This window comes from Syngnathus acus, chromosome 10, assembly GCF_901709675.1.
Source record: "Syngnathus acus chromosome 10, fSynAcu1.2, whole genome shotgun sequence".
Lineage (NCBI taxonomy): Eukaryota > Metazoa > Chordata > Actinopteri > Syngnathiformes > Syngnathidae > Syngnathus > Syngnathus acus.
The window spans coordinates 3,767,827-3,785,123 of NC_051095.1; the positions used below are offsets into that span (position 1 = coordinate 3,767,827).

General features: G+C 51.4%; 1 protein-coding gene across 1 annotated transcript in view; it reads right to left on the bottom strand.

Annotated features, from left to right (window-relative positions):
• Positions 1–5,236: 5,236 nt before the first annotated feature.
• Positions 5,237–17,297, bottom strand: part of LOC119128070 (lysine-specific demethylase 6B-like) — a 41,990-nt gene continuing 29,929 nt past the window's right edge. Inside the window, 23 exon segments of the mRNA XM_037260145.1 lie at positions 5,237–6,418; positions 6,491–6,658; positions 7,109–7,235; positions 7,339–7,480; positions 7,560–7,747; positions 7,830–7,944; positions 8,016–8,164; positions 8,239–8,310; positions 8,858–8,973; positions 9,044–9,249; positions 9,328–9,433; positions 9,524–9,650; positions 9,724–10,805; positions 10,808–12,757; positions 13,088–13,573; positions 13,655–13,819; positions 13,882–14,058; positions 14,167–14,244; positions 14,340–14,634; positions 14,713–14,808; positions 14,922–15,045; positions 15,147–15,243; positions 16,722–16,807. Of these exon segments, the coding sequence (XP_037116040.1) occupies positions 6,383–6,418; positions 6,491–6,658; positions 7,109–7,235; positions 7,339–7,480; positions 7,560–7,747; positions 7,830–7,944; positions 8,016–8,164; positions 8,239–8,310; positions 8,858–8,973; positions 9,044–9,249; positions 9,328–9,433; positions 9,524–9,650; positions 9,724–10,805; positions 10,808–12,757; positions 13,088–13,573; positions 13,655–13,819; positions 13,882–14,058; positions 14,167–14,244; positions 14,340–14,634; positions 14,713–14,808; positions 14,922–15,040 (6,000 nt within the window). The 5' untranslated portion in view covers positions 15,041–15,045; positions 15,147–15,243; positions 16,722–16,807 and the 3' untranslated portion in view covers positions 5,237–6,382.

Below are 17,297 nucleotides of genomic sequence, written 5' to 3' on the forward strand. Positions count from 1 at the left end.
CTCTCTCCACCACAGCACCGTCGATGGTCAGCGGCAGGTGTCGGGTGTGACCCTTCCGGAAGTCAACAACAATCTCCTTGGTCTTGGTGACGTTCAGCAGGAGGTTGTTGTCCTTGCACCACGTGGTCAGAAGGTCAACCCCCAACCTGTATTGAGTCTCGTCGCCCTTGGTGATGAGACCCACCAGAGTCGTGTCGTCAGCAAAATTTCACCATGCGGTTGGCGCTGTAGGTTGCAGCGCAGTCATGCGTCAGCAGGGTGAAGAGCAGCGGACTGAGCACGCAGCCTTGGGGGGCCCCCGTGCTCAGCGTGATGCTGGCGGAGATCTTGTCGCCAACACGTACCACCTGAGGTCTCTGACTGAGGAAGTCTAGTAGGCAGTTGCAGAGGTAGGTACTGAGGCCCAGCTTGGCGAGTTTGCAGATGAGTCGTTGTGGCACAATGGTGTCGAAGGCAGAACTGAAGTCCACAAACAGCAATCTCACATACGAGTCCCTACTCTCCAGGTGGGTGAGGGCCGAGTGGAGGGCCGAGCAGATGGCGTCCTCAGAGGACCGTTTGGCTCGGTACGCAAACTGGAAGGGGTCTATGGTGGGGGGGGTAGAATGGATCTGATGTGCTCCATGACAAGCCGCTCAAAGCACTTCATGATGATGGGCGTCAGTGCCACGGGGCGGTAGTCATTGAAGCAGGACGGGGCAGGTTTCTTCGGCACAGGTACGATGGTGGCAGCCTTGAAACACGAAGGGACGACGGCTTGCTGCAGGGAAATGTTGAAGATGTCCGTGAAGACACCCGTCAGCTCCCCAGCGCAGTCCTTCAGCGCTCGACCCGGGATGTTGTCAGGGCCCGCCGCCTTACGAGTGTTGATAGCGGCAAGCGCCCTCCTCACGCTATCAGCAGAGAGGCACAGGGGCAGCTCGTGGGAAGTGGGAGTGGCCTTCAGCGGGCAAGTGCTGTTCTGAGCGTCGAAGCGAGCAAAGAAGCGATTGAGATCGTTGAGCAGACGGATGTCGCCCTCACAGCTCTGCGGCGCGGGCTTGTAGTCCGTGATGGTCTGAATGCCCTGCCAAAGGCTCCGTGCGTCCTTGCTGTCCTTGAAGTGGGCGGTAATCCTGCAAGAGAACGCCCTTTTCGCCTCCTTGATGCCCCGGGACAGGTCGGCCCTCGCTGTCCTCAAGCCAGCCTCATCCCCCGCTCTGAAGGCTTTGTCCCCTGGCCCTCAGCAGCCTGAGGACCAGGCCCAGTCAGCCACGGCTTCCAGTTAGCCCGAGTGACGATGTATTTCGAGTGGGTCACATCATCAATGCACTTCGCGACGTAAGAGGAAACAGAGTCAGTATACTCCTCTATAGCCGTCCGATCATTGCAAGTGGCTGCCTGCTTGAACATTTCCCACTCAGTAGAGCCAAAGCAGTCTCGAAGCACATCAGAGGCACCCTCAGGCCACACTCTAACCCGCTTGCGAACCGGCCTGGATGCTTTCACCATTTGTCTGTATGCGGGCAAAAGCATAACAGCGACATGGTCAGAAAGTCCAAGATGGGGGAGGGGGGCGGCTTTGAAAGCTCCTTTATGTGAAGAGTAGACCAGGTCCAGGAAGCTGTCACCACGTGTTGGAAAATTAACATGTTGGTGAAGCCTCGGAAAAACAGACTTCAGGTTAGCGTGATTAAAATCCCCAGCGAAGATGGTGAAACCGTCAGGGTGCGCCGTCTGTTGTTCACTGACAGACCGGTACAGTTCACTAAGAGCCGCGATCCTGTCGCCTTCGATGTTGGAAGGCGGGATGTATACCGCGACTAGCAGAATGGCAGTAAATTCCCTCGGCAGGTAAAAAGGACGGCACTTAATGATCACAAACTCCGCCAGTGGCGAGCAGTGCTTGCATACCACTACAGAGTCCCGGCACCATTCGTCACGGATGTAGACGCATATTCCACCTCCTCGCGATCTTCCCCCTTTTACAATGGCCCGGTCCGCCCGATAGCACGCTAGCCGCTCCAGATGTGCAGCAGAGTCCGGAATGTTGACAGTTAACCAAGTCTCAGTGAACACGAGCACACAGCAGTTACGCACTGTCCGGTTCGTAGATCTCAGCAGGCGAACGTAATCCATTTTGTCGTCCAGCGATCGAACATTCGCCAGAAGAATGGAAGGCACGGCCGGGCGAGCTGGGTTGGCCGCCAGCCTGGCCCGGACGCCTCCGCGCTTGCCCCTCTTCAGCCTCCTCGCACACCGCTTCCGACGCTCCCTAACCGGGGGAGGAATAGCAGGCGAGTCCGGCGAGGTTTCAGGACGGAGCAGTCCTGTTCTAGTCTCGTCGTGTCCTGTCCCTAGTCGAACCTCTCGTCTATCTTTTGAGTTCTTCAATAAAGGCTGGTGCAAGCTGCTTTTGGTCGCCCAGCTCCAATCACTTCATGACATTCTCTCTTTTTCTGCATTCCCCACGTGACAGGTTTTATGCATATCGCATGAATCACGTATCTTAATGCGAGTTTCAATTCAGGCAGCCACCAATGATTCTTTGACTAGTCAACCATGGTAGTCACTATTAAGCAGTGACGTGCGGTGAGGGTTGGGGTTGGTCAGAGTCAGATTTACAAACGTACTGTATGACGCTAAGGCACTGACTCACAAGTCAGATTTACAAGCATACATGGTTAATTTAATAACATTTTAAACACACCACTGTACATTTAAACACACCACTGCAGTATTCTTACCTTTACTTGCAAATGAAGTCTTTTTTAGAGTATCAATCCTTTTGAAACGAACATGCTGTAGTCCGTCCCGGGAGGCCCGTAGTTTGAATTAATCCTCGCAAATCTGGCGTTGGTCTTCCCTTACTTATGATTTCTTGCTTCGACTGAAAGTCAAGTTTTGAAAAATTTCTTATCTTCGAGATTATATCCTCCATTTTCAGGGAAAACAAAGCCAAATAGCAACGCGTTAGCACCGAATGTTGTTGGTTGTTTTTTTCTTTTCTTTTTTTTCTTCTGAATTTACTCTCGCATTTACTCGTGTCGCGAACTATTAGCCGCAGGCTCACTATCGCCCCATCTTTGAGGCAAAAGTACTGGCTGCCTCAAGGCCCGTATTTTCACGCTGACTGCGAGCACGCGCCGTTTGCACGCGCTCAGTACAGCGTGTGAGTGGTGCACACTACCTGTCACTGCCTCAGCCTCCATGATTCTCCCCGGGCCCGCGTGGGTTTTCTCCGGGCACTCCGGTTCCTCCCACATCCCAAAAACATGCTTGGTAGGCCGATTGAAGACTCCAAATTGTCCCTAAGTGTGAGTGCGAGTGCAAATGCTTGTTTGTCTCTGTGTGCCCTGCGATTGGCTGGCAACCGGTTCAGGGTGTCCCCCGCCTACTGCCCGATGACGGCTGGGATAGGCTCCAGCACTCCCGCGACCCCCGTGTGGACTAAGCGGATCAGAAAATGGATGGATGGATGGATGGTGACAGCTGAGGAAACCATGTTGAGCCCTCTACCGCCCCTGGTGGCAAGGTGAGGCAGTGCCTCCTATGAGTGCACGTGCCTGCTATTAAGTTGTCCCTTCTCACAGCAGCCAGCAGCTGCTCTTGCATAACCGTTCTTACAAAGTGCTCAAAGTCTTTACGAGATGTGCAAAAATCAAATGGAAAAGTACATTCAGCTTTGATGGAACTGTGTAGCTTGTACTCGCGTTCCTGACACGCTTTCTAAATGATGGCGCTGTGGTCTGAACGTCTTGAGCACTAAATGCATTGGAACATGCAACCAACAACGACTGTACACACTTGCACTGTTGGCAACGTTCATTTTCGACACAAACAGGTTGAAAGGTTGGTTTTCAAACGGATTTGGTCAGTTCATAGTTCATAATTGAAATGTTATCAACTAAGTTCATCATTCCCAAAATAGAAACGTCATCACTCTTTTCTTCCCGCCTTCCCGACTTGCTCCCACATCTGCAAATGACACAAATGACATGAAGGTTGGGACCCGTTCAGAAGGTCTCGTTTTCTTTTCTCTAACACCGCTTTTATCCTGGAGCCTGAATTTGTTCCAGAAATATTTCCAACAAGATGCTGCTGGTAACAAATGCTTCCAGCACAGTGATGCTCAGGCTGTCTTGCTTTCATTCAATTCCAAAGCTACTTTGCCACCAGGCAAAAAAAAAAACTAGCAGCAAGTATTCATTTTGCAACAAACGTTTCCATTTTGCAACAAAATCTTCCTTAATATGGACAGGTGTGTCTGTGAGTTAGGTTTCGTTTCCTTTGCTCTGCCTCTTTCCTTGTTTCCAGGAAAGTGATACCCAGGCCGTCTTGGTTTCATCCAAGGTCATTCATTGGTGCACCGCCTCCTTGCCGTCCTGAATCATGCAGCCTTGGTGGGGGTCCTTTCAATGCCTGGAAGGGGAGCGCTCATGGTGTGTGTGTGTGTGTGTTGGTTGTGTGCGCACGTGCGTGCGTGTCTGTGTGCGAGAGAGAGTTAGGTTTTGTTTTCTTTTCTCTGCCACCTCCCTTTTCTCGGAACCTAAATTTGTATATTTTGTAACATTTCTGACGAGATGCTGCTGATAACAAATGTGTCTATTTCCAGCACTCTCGGGTTGTCTTGGTTTCATTCAAGATTATTCAATGATGCCTTCATCGATTGACTCTCTGTGATTCCACAATTGTCATTTTCAGTGACATACACTCACTCGTGCACGAGAGCACCGAAATGACCGTCCGGGTCACTTTTACGTGGCGCCTGCATGATGGCATCAGTTGGCAACAAGCAAATACCAAAGCTACTTTGCCACCAGGGACAAAACAAGTATCAATTTGGGACAGATGTTTCCTGGAGTTTCTGTTGGTGGTGTGACTCGAGATTTTTTCCAATGAAAGCTGTGCTGTGAATGAAAAAAAGGTTGTGATTCTCGTTCTTTTATCGAGCTGCGAAAATATAATGATATAGTAGGTCATTGTGAAGATATTTACTGCCTCGGCGACGAGGCACTGTAAACCTATCCCCCAAAGTGCTGATCCACAAATTTATTATCAAGTAAAGCTTCATTTCCCAACAGGCTTCTTTAACCTTTCTCACTGTGGTCTGCAGACAATGAGGCACTCTAAAGCTGCCATCCCAGCAGACGATCATCCAAAGTGAAGATCAATTTTCAGAGTGGAGGGAAAGCTATCTCACTAAGTGCATGTTGCAATCATTCCGTTTTGTGAGAGGTAGTAACCAGGCGGGTTATACAATTCGTCTCGGTTTATTAATAGTCATGATAATGTCACACAAGTTCACAAAGTGTTTTAAGACAAGTCTGGCTCAGTTTGGTGTGTGTGTTTGTGTGTGTGTGTGTGTGTGTGTGTGTGTGTGTACAAATTTTCTACACAGTGCAGTTATAAATTAATGAGCACAAAGAAGAAGGAAAAGTGTAATATTGCAACAGGAAAAATAGAATTCTCAAGAACACAAAAAGAGAATTTTTAGCACCATCTAGCCCATTGACATCTTTGCCAGATTGTAGAATAAAAACCAAAACAAAGATCACTGAAGTGTCATTGAAAAGTTCCCCAAAAAAGATCGTACAAATTCTACGTAAGCAGTGTCTTTAGTCTACAGAAAAATGTGACGTAATATCGTTTCATACACATCGGAAGTGGGAAGAAAAAAACTGCATCATCATCATCAAAGGACAGCATTAAAATGACGGAAAGCCCTGTTTTGTTTTTTGAAGTAAAAAAGGCTGTGTTATCCAATAAATAGAGGGAATGTTTTTAAATTAAATGTACAATTTCCCCTCTTCAAGAGGACACACTGGAACAAAACAAGTAGGTCAGCACCAACCAAAAGAAGAAAGAAAAAACTAACTTTGAATATTCATCATTTCCAGGAGCGATAAATGTACAATTCATTAGAAATAAAAAATAGAAGAACACAAGAATAAAATGAAACCCCGCCCCTAATTTCTTTTTTTTTTTTAATGAAAACCCGTATGTCAGCAATTTTACTTTTCAAAATTCTTAATGCTTTCGAGAAAAACCTTCCATATTCTCTATTATTAGTATTTTTTTTTCATTTTCTTTCCTAAATACAAGTGACAAGGCCAATGTGGTATATATATCTAGGTGAATCTAGTTTAAGAAAACAAATAAATTATTTTTATTTTCAAACCCAACATGTACAAATGTATTCAAGACAAGGAGAGAAGCAAAAGAATCAAAGCACCATCTGAGAGGCGTAAACTGCTGCGTCTTGATTTGTAAACAGTAAAAAAGGAGTAAACAAACCCATTCGACGATCTCCAAGAATCAACATTGAAAGTGTTTTTCTCTTTTGTCCTGACTCGCAGGAGTTTTGGTTGCGGCTGGGGGGGGGGGGGGGGGGGGGCTCCTGTCACCGTGACGACGATGACGAGGAGGAAGAGGAGGCCTAGAAGAGAGGAGTGATGAGTGGCGAAAAAGGCCAACGAGCGACCGAGGCGGTGTGCGTGAGTCGGCGTACCAGGCTGAAGGAATCGTACGTGCCGGTGGCTCCTCCAGGAGTACTGCTCCAGCACCACCACGTTGTTGAGGTGGGGGTGCGCTCGCGGGCGCAGTCCTCACAGTGCACCACATACGTCTTCCTGCTGCTGCTCTCGCTTGTCACAAACAGCAAATTGAACACTTCCACCTGGAATGGAAGTAAAAAGATGAGAAGAAAAATAATACGCCACATGATGGAATGGGGGAGCTGGTCACTTTTGTGTTTGTAGTTTGCAGCGGTGGCCTCTAGAGGGCATAAACACAACAACAAGGCTACACAGGACTATTTGAATATATATAAAATGGTATTTTTAGGTTTTATTTATTCATTCATTTATTTAATGATTTATTAATGAATTTATTGATTTATTTGTTTGTTCATGTATCCATCTATTTATTTATTTGTTTATGTGCGATTTATGTATTGGTTTATTCATTCATGTATTCATTTATTCAGTTAGTTGTTCGTTTATATTTATTTATTGGTTTATTTATTTATTCATTCATTATGGTGTTCTAATTAGCTAAATTTACTTACTTGTATATTTATTTATTTGAGCTACACAGAGGAGGAGGGTGTAACTTGGAGGGTACTCACGTCACACTCGTTGCAGTAGTAAGCCGGCTCGTCCTTGACGCGGCCCTGGTAGGAGATCTTCTTGCCTTGAGCCACCAGTTGGTCACGCAGGATTTGGATGTGCTTCATGGACTGCAGCAGACAATGTCTGACCATGGAGCAATGGGAAGAGGAAAAGGCGTTGAGACTTTGCCTCCTTCGTTTTTTTCCACTCGGTGCAGTCAACATTAAAATCCTAAAGTAATCCTCACCTGATCATCTTGTAGGTGTCCGGGTCGGTGATTTTGAGTGTGCGGGCCACGTTCCACGACACGTGAATCATGGGTACGATGGACTTGACCTTCTTGACTTCGTTCCACTCGAACCTTTCCAGGGCCAGCTGGTACTGGTACGCTGCACAGAGAGCACAAAGCAGCCACCGCGCTGAGCAGGCCCGGTTTCACCTCCATCAGCTTTGCCGCGTTTCTCTTACCGTTCAGAGGTCCCACGTTCCAGGCAATGTTGTTGCACCAGCCCACGGCCTGAACCCAGTGAACGGTCCCGGCGTTGATCCACACCAAGTCGCCCGGCCTCTGGATGAAACGGTACACTGGGATGTTGGCGTTGTAGAGGTCCTCCAACACGGGCCACCAGGACCCCGTCAGGTAGTCCACCCCGTGCCTGCGGCAACCACGACCAAGACCGAATGACTATTTGGATTCCAATTCCGGAATTTGTTTGTGTCATCTTCTCAGCGACTCACTTCTCACAAAAGTCACTGATGGCCTGCCAGTAGTTCTCGTGCACGGAAAACCACTCGCAGTCTCCGGGGCCGATGTTGATGTTCACCGAGCAAAAGTTGTTGTTCTCTTGGTGGCCTGCGGCGACATATTTGGTCAGCGAGGCGTTCCGTTTACGAGACGCTCAAGATGGGCGAGCGAGGGCTCACCTGGCGTTCGGCTCCCCGGGACCTTCATGTAGAGCTGGACGGTGTTCATGCCCAGGATGGTGTGTCCCACATGGCTCAGCATGTTGCCGCTGGATGCCACGCGCATGAAGGCAGGCAGCTTTTGGAGCTCTTGCAGTTGCGGTTTCCATCTGAAAGGCCATTGATGTTGTTTTTGTTGTCGTCGTCCGAGAGGAGGGAAGCTCCAGCAGCACGCAGAACTCACCTCTTGGGATCCGACAGGTCAATATTGGTGCCAAATTTAATGATCTTCCCCACTGGCTTCTGCTCGCCGCTGCTGTGGAGAAGAACGCCGTTAAGTATTGGGTGGACAGTGAGAAGGGGAAAAAAAACAAATTAACATTGTGATTTATTATTATTTTTGGTTAAAGAGCCTCTTGGTGCATACTTTTTAGGAAACACAAAAAAAAAAAGATGTATTATATAGAAACATTTTGGTCTTGTTAATGCTAAAATTAAAGGCAAATTAATCCGTAATTTGATTTAAAAAATCCAATTAAACTAATTAAATTATTATTATGCACTTCAATTACTGTTAAATTGTCAAACAAACCTTCTTTTAAGCATTTCTACCGAACAAGCGTGGAGCAAACCATAAACCATTCAGTAAACCATAAAGTCAAAATCAAACAACAATATATAAATACATGAACTGCACTTTTTACATGTTAAACAATTGAAGAAGAAAAAAAAAAAAAACTTTTGTTTTTGTTTTCCCCACTCATTGTGGGTTTATCAATTTGAAAACTGGATTCTGCTACACTGCAATGTCTTCTCTAAATTCTTCGACCCAGTTGCGCTTGGTCATGAAAAGCAAAACATACCTGCTAGTTTCTTTGGCGTTGCTGTTGTCCTTATTTGGGGTTTCCGAATTGCTGAGCGGCTTCTTGTCTTCTTCGTCATCGTCGCCGTCCTCCTCTTCATCGCTCCCTTTCTCCTCCTAACACACGGCGTTGTGACATAGCGTCCAAGCGGCGGCTCCATCGCCAGCCAAACCGGCGCCGCCTTACCTGCAGACTCTCCTGGAAGCTGGACGCCTGGTACTGCGCGTACTTAGCGATGGTGGTGTGCGAGCGGCTGCTCTCGCATGGCCACGTCTGACCCGTCCCGCTGGGGTCCCAGTTCTCATCCGCCGGCTGCTGCACCTGAGTCCGCACCTCCACCGCCTGCTCCGCGTTGGCTTCCACCAGAGACTTGGTGGAAAATAGACCCAAGTCTGTCAAACGAGACGAGGAGCGTTACGAGAAGCGGGGGGGGGGGGGGGGGGGGGCAACCCGCACGAGTGCAAACTTACTGATCCGTAAAGATCCGGCCAGTCCTCGGATGACCGTGACGGGATTCTTTGGGTCTGTACAGAACTGCAGCAGCACGGGAGAGAAGGCGTCCCTCTTACTCTCCAGCTACATGGAACCAGAAAAAGAATGAGTGACTGCAATTTGCTAGAATTGTGTCATCAATCGTGTAGTCAAATGGCTGGGCAATGGTTTTACATAAATGCTAGGTGTGGGGGGGTTGAGTTTCTCTCTGGGAATGGGCTCCTCCGAGGTCATGATGGGCTTGACGGAGAAAGCCGGCAGCAAGAAAGACTCCCTGAACTTCCCCTTTACTCGGGCTCCCCTGAGAGAATAAAAGAGCGTTATTGAGGGTGTGCCGATTTTTGCAACTTGTGGGTCCCATGTGGAGTACTGACTTGCAAGATCGGATGATTTCAGCGGCTGTGTTCTTGATGCTTATCTGCTCCAGGGGAATCCTCTTGTCCTCCACTTCGGAGGCGATGAAGGTCTCCCGGTCGCCGCTCTCCACTTTGATGAGTCGGATCTTCAGCTCCTTGGGGGGTCCGTCCGACAGAGCCTTCAGCTTTAGCAAGTCCGGCGACGAATCTTCGCTTTTCTTTGACCTCCACTCGGTGTGCTCGCCCTCGCCGGCGCCGGACGCGTCTTTGCGTTTCTTCTTCTCGGAGTCGTGGTGTCTGCAAGTTTTTCCCTCCTTGCTCTGGAGGTTGAGGTCGCAGAGGATTCGCCGGTCCTTCTTGTCCTTGTGGCTCTTGCCCTCCTTGTGCCGCCTGCGGCCGCTGCTGGAGGACGACGAAGACGAGGAGGAGGAGGAGGAGGAGGAGGAGAAGACCGCCTCTTCCCTCTTGTCTCGGTGCTTCTTCCTCTCCTTTGTGTCTTCCTGCTTGTGGCTGTGGCCGTGTTTCCTCTTCTTCTCCCGCTCTCTGTCCTTGTGTCGCTCCTTCTCGCGGTGCTCCTTCGCTTTTTCCGGCTTGTGTCCGTCCTCAGTTTTGGCGTGACGCGCCAGCTTGTCCGACTCGCGAGAGAGCGTCACCTTGGCTCCGTCGGTCAGCTCTGCCAGCGACGACTCGGAGATGGTGGTCAGACGATGCTCCTCCTTGATGGCGCGGTAACGCGCTACGCCGGGCGTGATCTCCTTCTGGGCAACCCTTTCCACCGTGATGGTTTCATCAACGAGCTCCACCTTGACGTCTTCGAGCGGACGCGCCGGGGAGGACTTTGGAGGAGCTACGGCTGGACTGAAAGGAGCATGAGTGGAATCGGACGTGGGTGAGCCGCCGTGCTGCTGTCGGCAAATGTCGGGACCCAGCGAGAGCGACGAGGAATATTTGACTCCGAGCAGAGCCGACGGCGGGGGTCTCCCGAAAGGTCCGCCTCGGTACGCGTACTTCTGTCTCTCCAGGGCCGTGTTCATGGACTTGAACGTGCTGTTGACGCCTGTCTGGTGGAGGTGGGGTCTTTGAGGTGGCGGGGAGCAACGACGGGGCCATCCTCTTCCTCCTCCTCCTCGTCTTCATCGTCATCCGCCTCGCTTTTCTCCTGCTCGGGAAGACCGTAAAGTTTGGCCAGGTCGCTGTGGCGGTAGGTGCTGTTCCTGACTCCCAGTGTGCTTTGCAGAGATGTTTTCAGGTAATCCTCCTCCTCCTCCTCCTCCTCCTCCAGTTCCTCGTTGAGAGAAGACGTCCGGCTGCACGGGGAAGCCAGTGAGCCTTGGCGGCTGAGCACGGGCGGGCTGGCGTGGGGGTCAGCCCCAAAGTCTTCCTGATTTGGCTGACGCTTGAGCGCCGGGAGGAGGTCAGGAGCGCAGAGGTAAGCCTTGACGGGGCGGGGGGCGCTCGGCGCAAACGTACCCAGGAGACCCTCGGTGTACATCTCCTCCTCCTTTTTGATGGATTCGTCCAGCATGGCCATGATGTTGGCCAGGCCGTCGGGGAGCAGCGTGGACAACTCCGACGGCTCTTCCTCGAACGGAGAACTGTCCGAGCGCTTCTCCCTAGGAAACGCCTGATAGAGTTTGGGGGGCTCTCGGAGCGCGGGCAGAGAGCCGGCTGGCTCGTTGGCCTGGGTGGCGGGGGGCTTGCCAGAGTGGAGCGGCTGCTGCTGGCTGATCCCTGAGGTACGGTTGTGTATGGTGGTGGGAGGGGGGCTGGCCCACATCTCGCGCTGCCTCTGCTTCTCGCGGGCGTAGTCCGTCTGCGGCGTGAGCGGAGGCGGTCGCAGCCTTTCCAGCGGAGCGCCGCTGACGGTCGGCTGGCCGGAGGAGCCGCCGCCGCCGCGGCTCAGCCACGGGTAGGGGGGCGAGGTCTGCGACGGGGCGGGGGCCGGGGGAGCGGACGAGGCGTCGCCACACAGAAGCCTCTCTAGACTCTCCATGGCCGTCTGCTCTTGAGGCTTTTTCACCATGGCTTCCTCCTCTCTCCCTCCTCTTTTTCCTCCTCCGCCTCCTTCCTTTCTCGTGGCCATCCTCTGGCGCTCCTCCTCCTCTTCTCGCCTCTTCTTCTCCTCCGCCCGCCTCTCCCCCTCTCTCCTCTTGCGCTCGCGCTCTTGCTTCTCCCATTCCCTCTTCTTCCTCTCCTCCTCCTGCAGCCTCTCCACTTCCCTCCTCTTCCTCTCTTGCTCCTGCAGCTCCCACTCCCTCCTCCGCCGATACTCCTCCTCCTTGCGTTTCTCCAGCTCTCTCTTCTTCCTCTCCTCCTCCCTCTTTTTCTCCTCCTCCTGCTGCTTTTGCTTCATCTCCAAGTCTCTCTTGCGCCGCTCTCCGTCTTCTCTCTCCTTCCTCCTCCTCTCTTCAGCTTGCATGTGGCCCTCGAGCTCCGCGTCCAGTTTGTCCAGCGCCTCCACGATGGACTGGGGGTTCGAAGCGGGAACCGGATGGTTCTGCCGCTGGCAGTACGCCTGGGAGGACGCCTGCCGGTGGCCGGAAGATGGGAAATACACGGGAGGAGAAATGGGAACAGCCTTGGAGGCTCTGCTCGTAATGACGCTGTCCCCCGTCCTGGGGAGCCCTGAGGAGAACAAAGACGACGACGTGGAACACGTCGGAACGTGCGTCGCCTGAGGGTAGAAGGAGGTCTTCCCACTGGAGGGTCCATTTTCTTGAAGTCTTCCTCGTACCTCGTGGTGAAACTGGCTGGCACTCAACTGAGGGCCGGGGAGACATCCACGGGGACCTCCGATGGAGCTTTGGGGCGCCGGCTCGTTACTCCTCTGCCAGTTCCTGCTGGCGCCGTTCACCTGGCAACCGCCGTCTGAGACGCTGCTGTTACCATAGCCACCGACGCGGCAGGAGGAGCGATTGGCGGTGATGACAGGGGTGCGGGTCGAGCTGACAGGGGGCGGGCCGACGTGAGGTTGATGCTGACTGTCTGGACCCTGATTGTGGCTCTGCTGGTGATGAGGTATCGGTCCTGGAGGTCTGGGGATGCCGGCGTCCTGGGGGACGACATCAACACGATCAAAATCACAATTTCAGCACATCCTTTGTTTCCGGATTTTGCGCTTCTGATGGTTTTCACCATTGAACATTTTGCGAGAGAGCCGCAAGCGCAAAATACGACTGCAGATCTTTGTCATAGGTGACATGACTCCTTTTTGTGATTGGCTCAAGAAAACGTCGGAATTTGGACCGGATGAAACAATACCATATTGGTTTCACGATTTCAGTATTTATCGACACAAAATCAGCCACTGCAATGCAAAATTTCAACCATTTTGCATTTGTAGGAACCGAGTCGATTCACTTTTGGTGTTACCACAACTTACCACGGGGTGGCTGCTGGACCTACTCTGGTACCTCCACACATCATAGAGCCCACTCTGCTGAGGTACTGAGGTGGTGCTGGTGGGAGGTGGTGGAGGCACACGTTGCCCCAGAACTGGGTGAGGCTGAAAGTGGCTGTAAGGCACACCGCCGCCGCCGGCTGGGGGTTTTGCTGGTGAAGGCTGAGCGTGCCGATGTTGATCCCTGTCCCCTCTGCTGGCGGCCGGCGCCCCAGTGAGATGGCCTCTGTGGCCGTGGGCCTCCGTGGTGTGACAGAGGGGAGCCGGTTTGGAAGAAGGGCTGCGATAGGAGGAGTGGGGGGACTGCTGGTTGACAGCCTGAGGTTGAAAGCAGTCTCGAGGAAGAGGAGGCACACAAGCCGGGTTGTAGCTCGGCGGCGAATTGACGGGAGGTGACACGGTGGAAGGAGGGGAGGTGGCCGGGGGCGTCTTTTGGGGGTAGCCGCTTAGTGCTTGTTTGTGGGCCTCCTGAATGAGAGAGAAGGCGAGATTCATATTTGGTGTCGTGTTCAGATCAATGAGAGCAGCAATCGGCGCAAACGCTCTCACAATTCGGCCTTGGAACTCCAAAGATGCCTTGCGATCGCAGCTCGGAGGCTGCCAAGTACTGTTGTCCTTTTGAAGTGGGTTCCAGAAGGCCGGTTTGGGGTGATGGGGCTGAGATAGCAAAGCCTGGCCCGGTCCAGGGAAGCGCTGCTGGCCAGGATGCAAAACCTGCACAGGTGGAAATGTGAGTGTGAAAGAGCAAAGACGCAAAATGTAAAGTTCTGCCTTACCTGATCGGAACTTTTCTTCCTCTTGCTGGGGCTGGGCCAGTCTTCGCTGGACGAGCGGTTGGGCGGGTGCACGGACGACGACGCGGCAGTGTGCTGGATGACAGAGTGTTCGCCGAGCGGAGGGCGCGGTCGCTTTAGCTGACTGGCAGGCATCTTGCCAGCGTGCCCCCTCTGCTGCTGAGAGGGGATTTCAAGTCGCACTTAAGCGAGCGTGTCGTGACGATTGCCGTTGCTGCCGTGCGGCTTTCGTGATGAAACGTGATCGCAGCCAATTAGAGCGCTCACCTGATGCACCTGAGCCCACATGTCGTCTCCCGGCAGTGGCGGCCCCCGCGGGGCATGGTGCTCCTGAAGACCCCCAAACTTGACAAAAAAGCAGCACGGGGGAAAAAGAGAAATCATTTAACAACAGCGCACAAACCTACGTTTGAATTCATCACGAGCAGACGGGCTAAAACCTTTAGCGGTTGGTTCGGCCTATTGGCAGGGGGATGCGGGGTAGGGGGCGGGCCGCCACTGCCAGTGTAGCCGCCATTGTGGAGGCGGAGCGAGTGCTCGGGGAGAGTCGCGCCTGGATGTCCTTGGGGAGGGTGGTGGGATTCGTACAGCTGGCCGAGTTGCTCCCATGCCCGGTGAGGAGGGGGAGGATGAAGATGATGAAGAGGATGATGAGGAAGCGGCCTCAGCTGCTCCCTCGGCAGACCCGGCAACATTGGCTGGGGGGGATCCAGCTTCTCCCCGCCTCGCAAGGGCCTGGGAAACAGAAAAAAAAAAAGAAAGTCAACTACAGCTGCACTGCGGCGTCCATTTGTCACATTTACGCACACTTACCCATTGTTGAAGAATTTATTGGCTTGGCTGAGTCCATGAATTGGACCAGGAGGTAGATGAGGAAGGAGCTGGTGTTGGCTCATTCCCGGCAAACACCTGATGGACGGAACAAAACACCACAGCTTCATCCCGTTCTAATTTGAACTTAACATTCTTGCGTGCGCCCGGTTAGAGAATCTGTCTGTGTTTATGTGGGCATGGCAACCCACCTGCCAGGTGGCTGCCATGCGCGGCCGCCCACGGGAGCCCAAGGTCCCCGGTTGAGTCCATCCAGAGAGAAGGAATCCCGTGTGCCACGCCCGCCAAACTGCTCCACTGCGTGATGCATTCAGCCTGCCGACAGGAACCGAGATTCACCGAAAAAGCTCACAATGTGGAAGTACACAATGAGCATATTTTTCTTCCTTGCAGACATGGGAGGTGTTTGTACCCACCAGACTAGCTGTGTCCGTGAAGCCCTCCACTGCAGCACAGAGAGGGCCTCACTCCAGTGCTTGAAATCGCTCGACTGTCCTGTTTCTCTGTTTTCAGCTGTGACAGAAGAGTACATTTAAGTCAAATGTATTATTCATATCCAAAAGTCATGTCATCCTTGCAACCTTGGACAGAACTCTAATATATATTGCATGTATTGTCAACCAGTGGTCCGTGGCCCTCTAGTGGTCCGTGGCAGTATTGCCGGTGGTCCGCGCAATTGGAACTGGAAAATAATTGTAACATTTTTAGAAATATTGATAAGACTTATTTTCCCGCCATTTTTATGAATCATTTACCCATCCAAATTATGTTAAATGTAGCTATAATTCCCAAAATAGACACACTGATGCAAATAAATAGCCTGTATAGGTCTATCCTCCTTTGGTGCAAAATAAAATAATGTTTTGCCAAAGCAGTGATCCCAGAGTTGCTTCTTGGTTATGATGGCGGTCCATTGGACAAAACCAGTTGAAAACCCCTGATATGATCATGGATGGAGGCCTTTGTGTGTGTTGTGCCTGCACTACATCAGATGGCCTGCTGGGGGCGTTAGCACAACAGTCAGAGGATTATTATCAGGGCCCAGATGGCCATTGGGGGGGGGGTTCACCTACGAGGACATACCCTGGTTACTGTAATCCTTCCAAAGGCCTTGTGATGATAAAAGGAAAAAAAAGACTTGCTGTGCCAAGTGTGTGTTTAAGTGTGTGCGACGATGGAAGTGTTGCCAAGTGTGAGAAGTGGGCGACTGTGCGCATAAATTGTGTGCCTGTCGGATACATGGAGGTTTAATCTCATTACGACAGACATGATGGAAGAAGGTGGGGGCAGTGACAGACGGTCTGAACGGGACGGAAGGACAGATTAAGGAGAAACGATGGAGATGGAAGGCGTGAAGTGTGGGAACATGGAGGACACCCACGCATCTTCACACAAGGGGGAAAATACTCCCTCGATCGCCTCCCTGCTGCTCTTGGAAGAGCAAAGCACACAAAAGATGGATGCTGTCAACAACATACAAGGAGAGCTTCCAAAGTACTTCAAATCGGTGGGGGGGAATCAAAATTTGGGGGTTTTGGGGGAAAACAAATTTCCAAAGAGAAATTTCAATGATCCCAATATCAATTAAGCACTGAGTAATTTATTGCGCTTGTTAAAAAAAATACATTGGAGGAGGACCTCGCATATTAAATCACAATTGCAATATTGAGCGTGGGAATTGCAATTAAAAAATGTAATAGCGCACGTACATTCAATTAATTCTTCCTGGCTGTGTATGGCCGCCCGTTTTTACCAGGGCTCCCAAATTCGCGTCACTCATACGCAATTCCGCCTCTCATGCACCCACACACTCTTCATTTCTATTTAAAGCGGTGGATATTTCAGTCGCCGTGCACTTTTAGTTCGCCGGGACCGCCGCTGCCCGAGCTTATCTAGACACCTCCTGCCTAGTCCAAAGCAAGCGTGAGAGACCAGATAGACTGCCGACTTTTAACTGTAAAGTTCAGGCACGTGCGCACGACCTTGTTTACCTCCAGAGTAGCAGCAGGTTCCCGACTGACAATCGTGTCGCGCCTCAGCTTCGGCCGCCGGTCATCTCTCGGGTGCCTCCTAGACGCTGGAAGACACAGACACGACATAAAGACATCAATCGAACGCTTTGTTGAGTCACCGCTCAGAAACACGACACGGGTGAAACGGACTGCAGGCGTCGTTAGAAAGTGATGTTAGCAATAATAACAAAGCACACCGGTGTGTGTGAAAGTGATGACTCAGCGTGCACAGGGCTTACCCCCAAAACTGTTCCGAAATGTCACTTTGTAGCTAGGTGAGTGGGAATTTCTCAAGAGCTGATATGTCATGTTTCCAGTGTAGTCTACAAGCGAGCGAGTTTGCATGTGTATAACAAACAAGTGGGTGGGGGGGTTCAAGTGAAAGGCCACGAAAAACACAAAGCGGCTTAAGATGAACGTTTGACAGCCATCTGGTGGAATGTCCCCACCACCACGCTCATCGTCATCCTCATCATCATCATCATCAAGCTAATACATTGGTGCCTTGAGATGATTTGTTAAGAAAAATAATAGCACTTGCATCAAGTTAGCAAA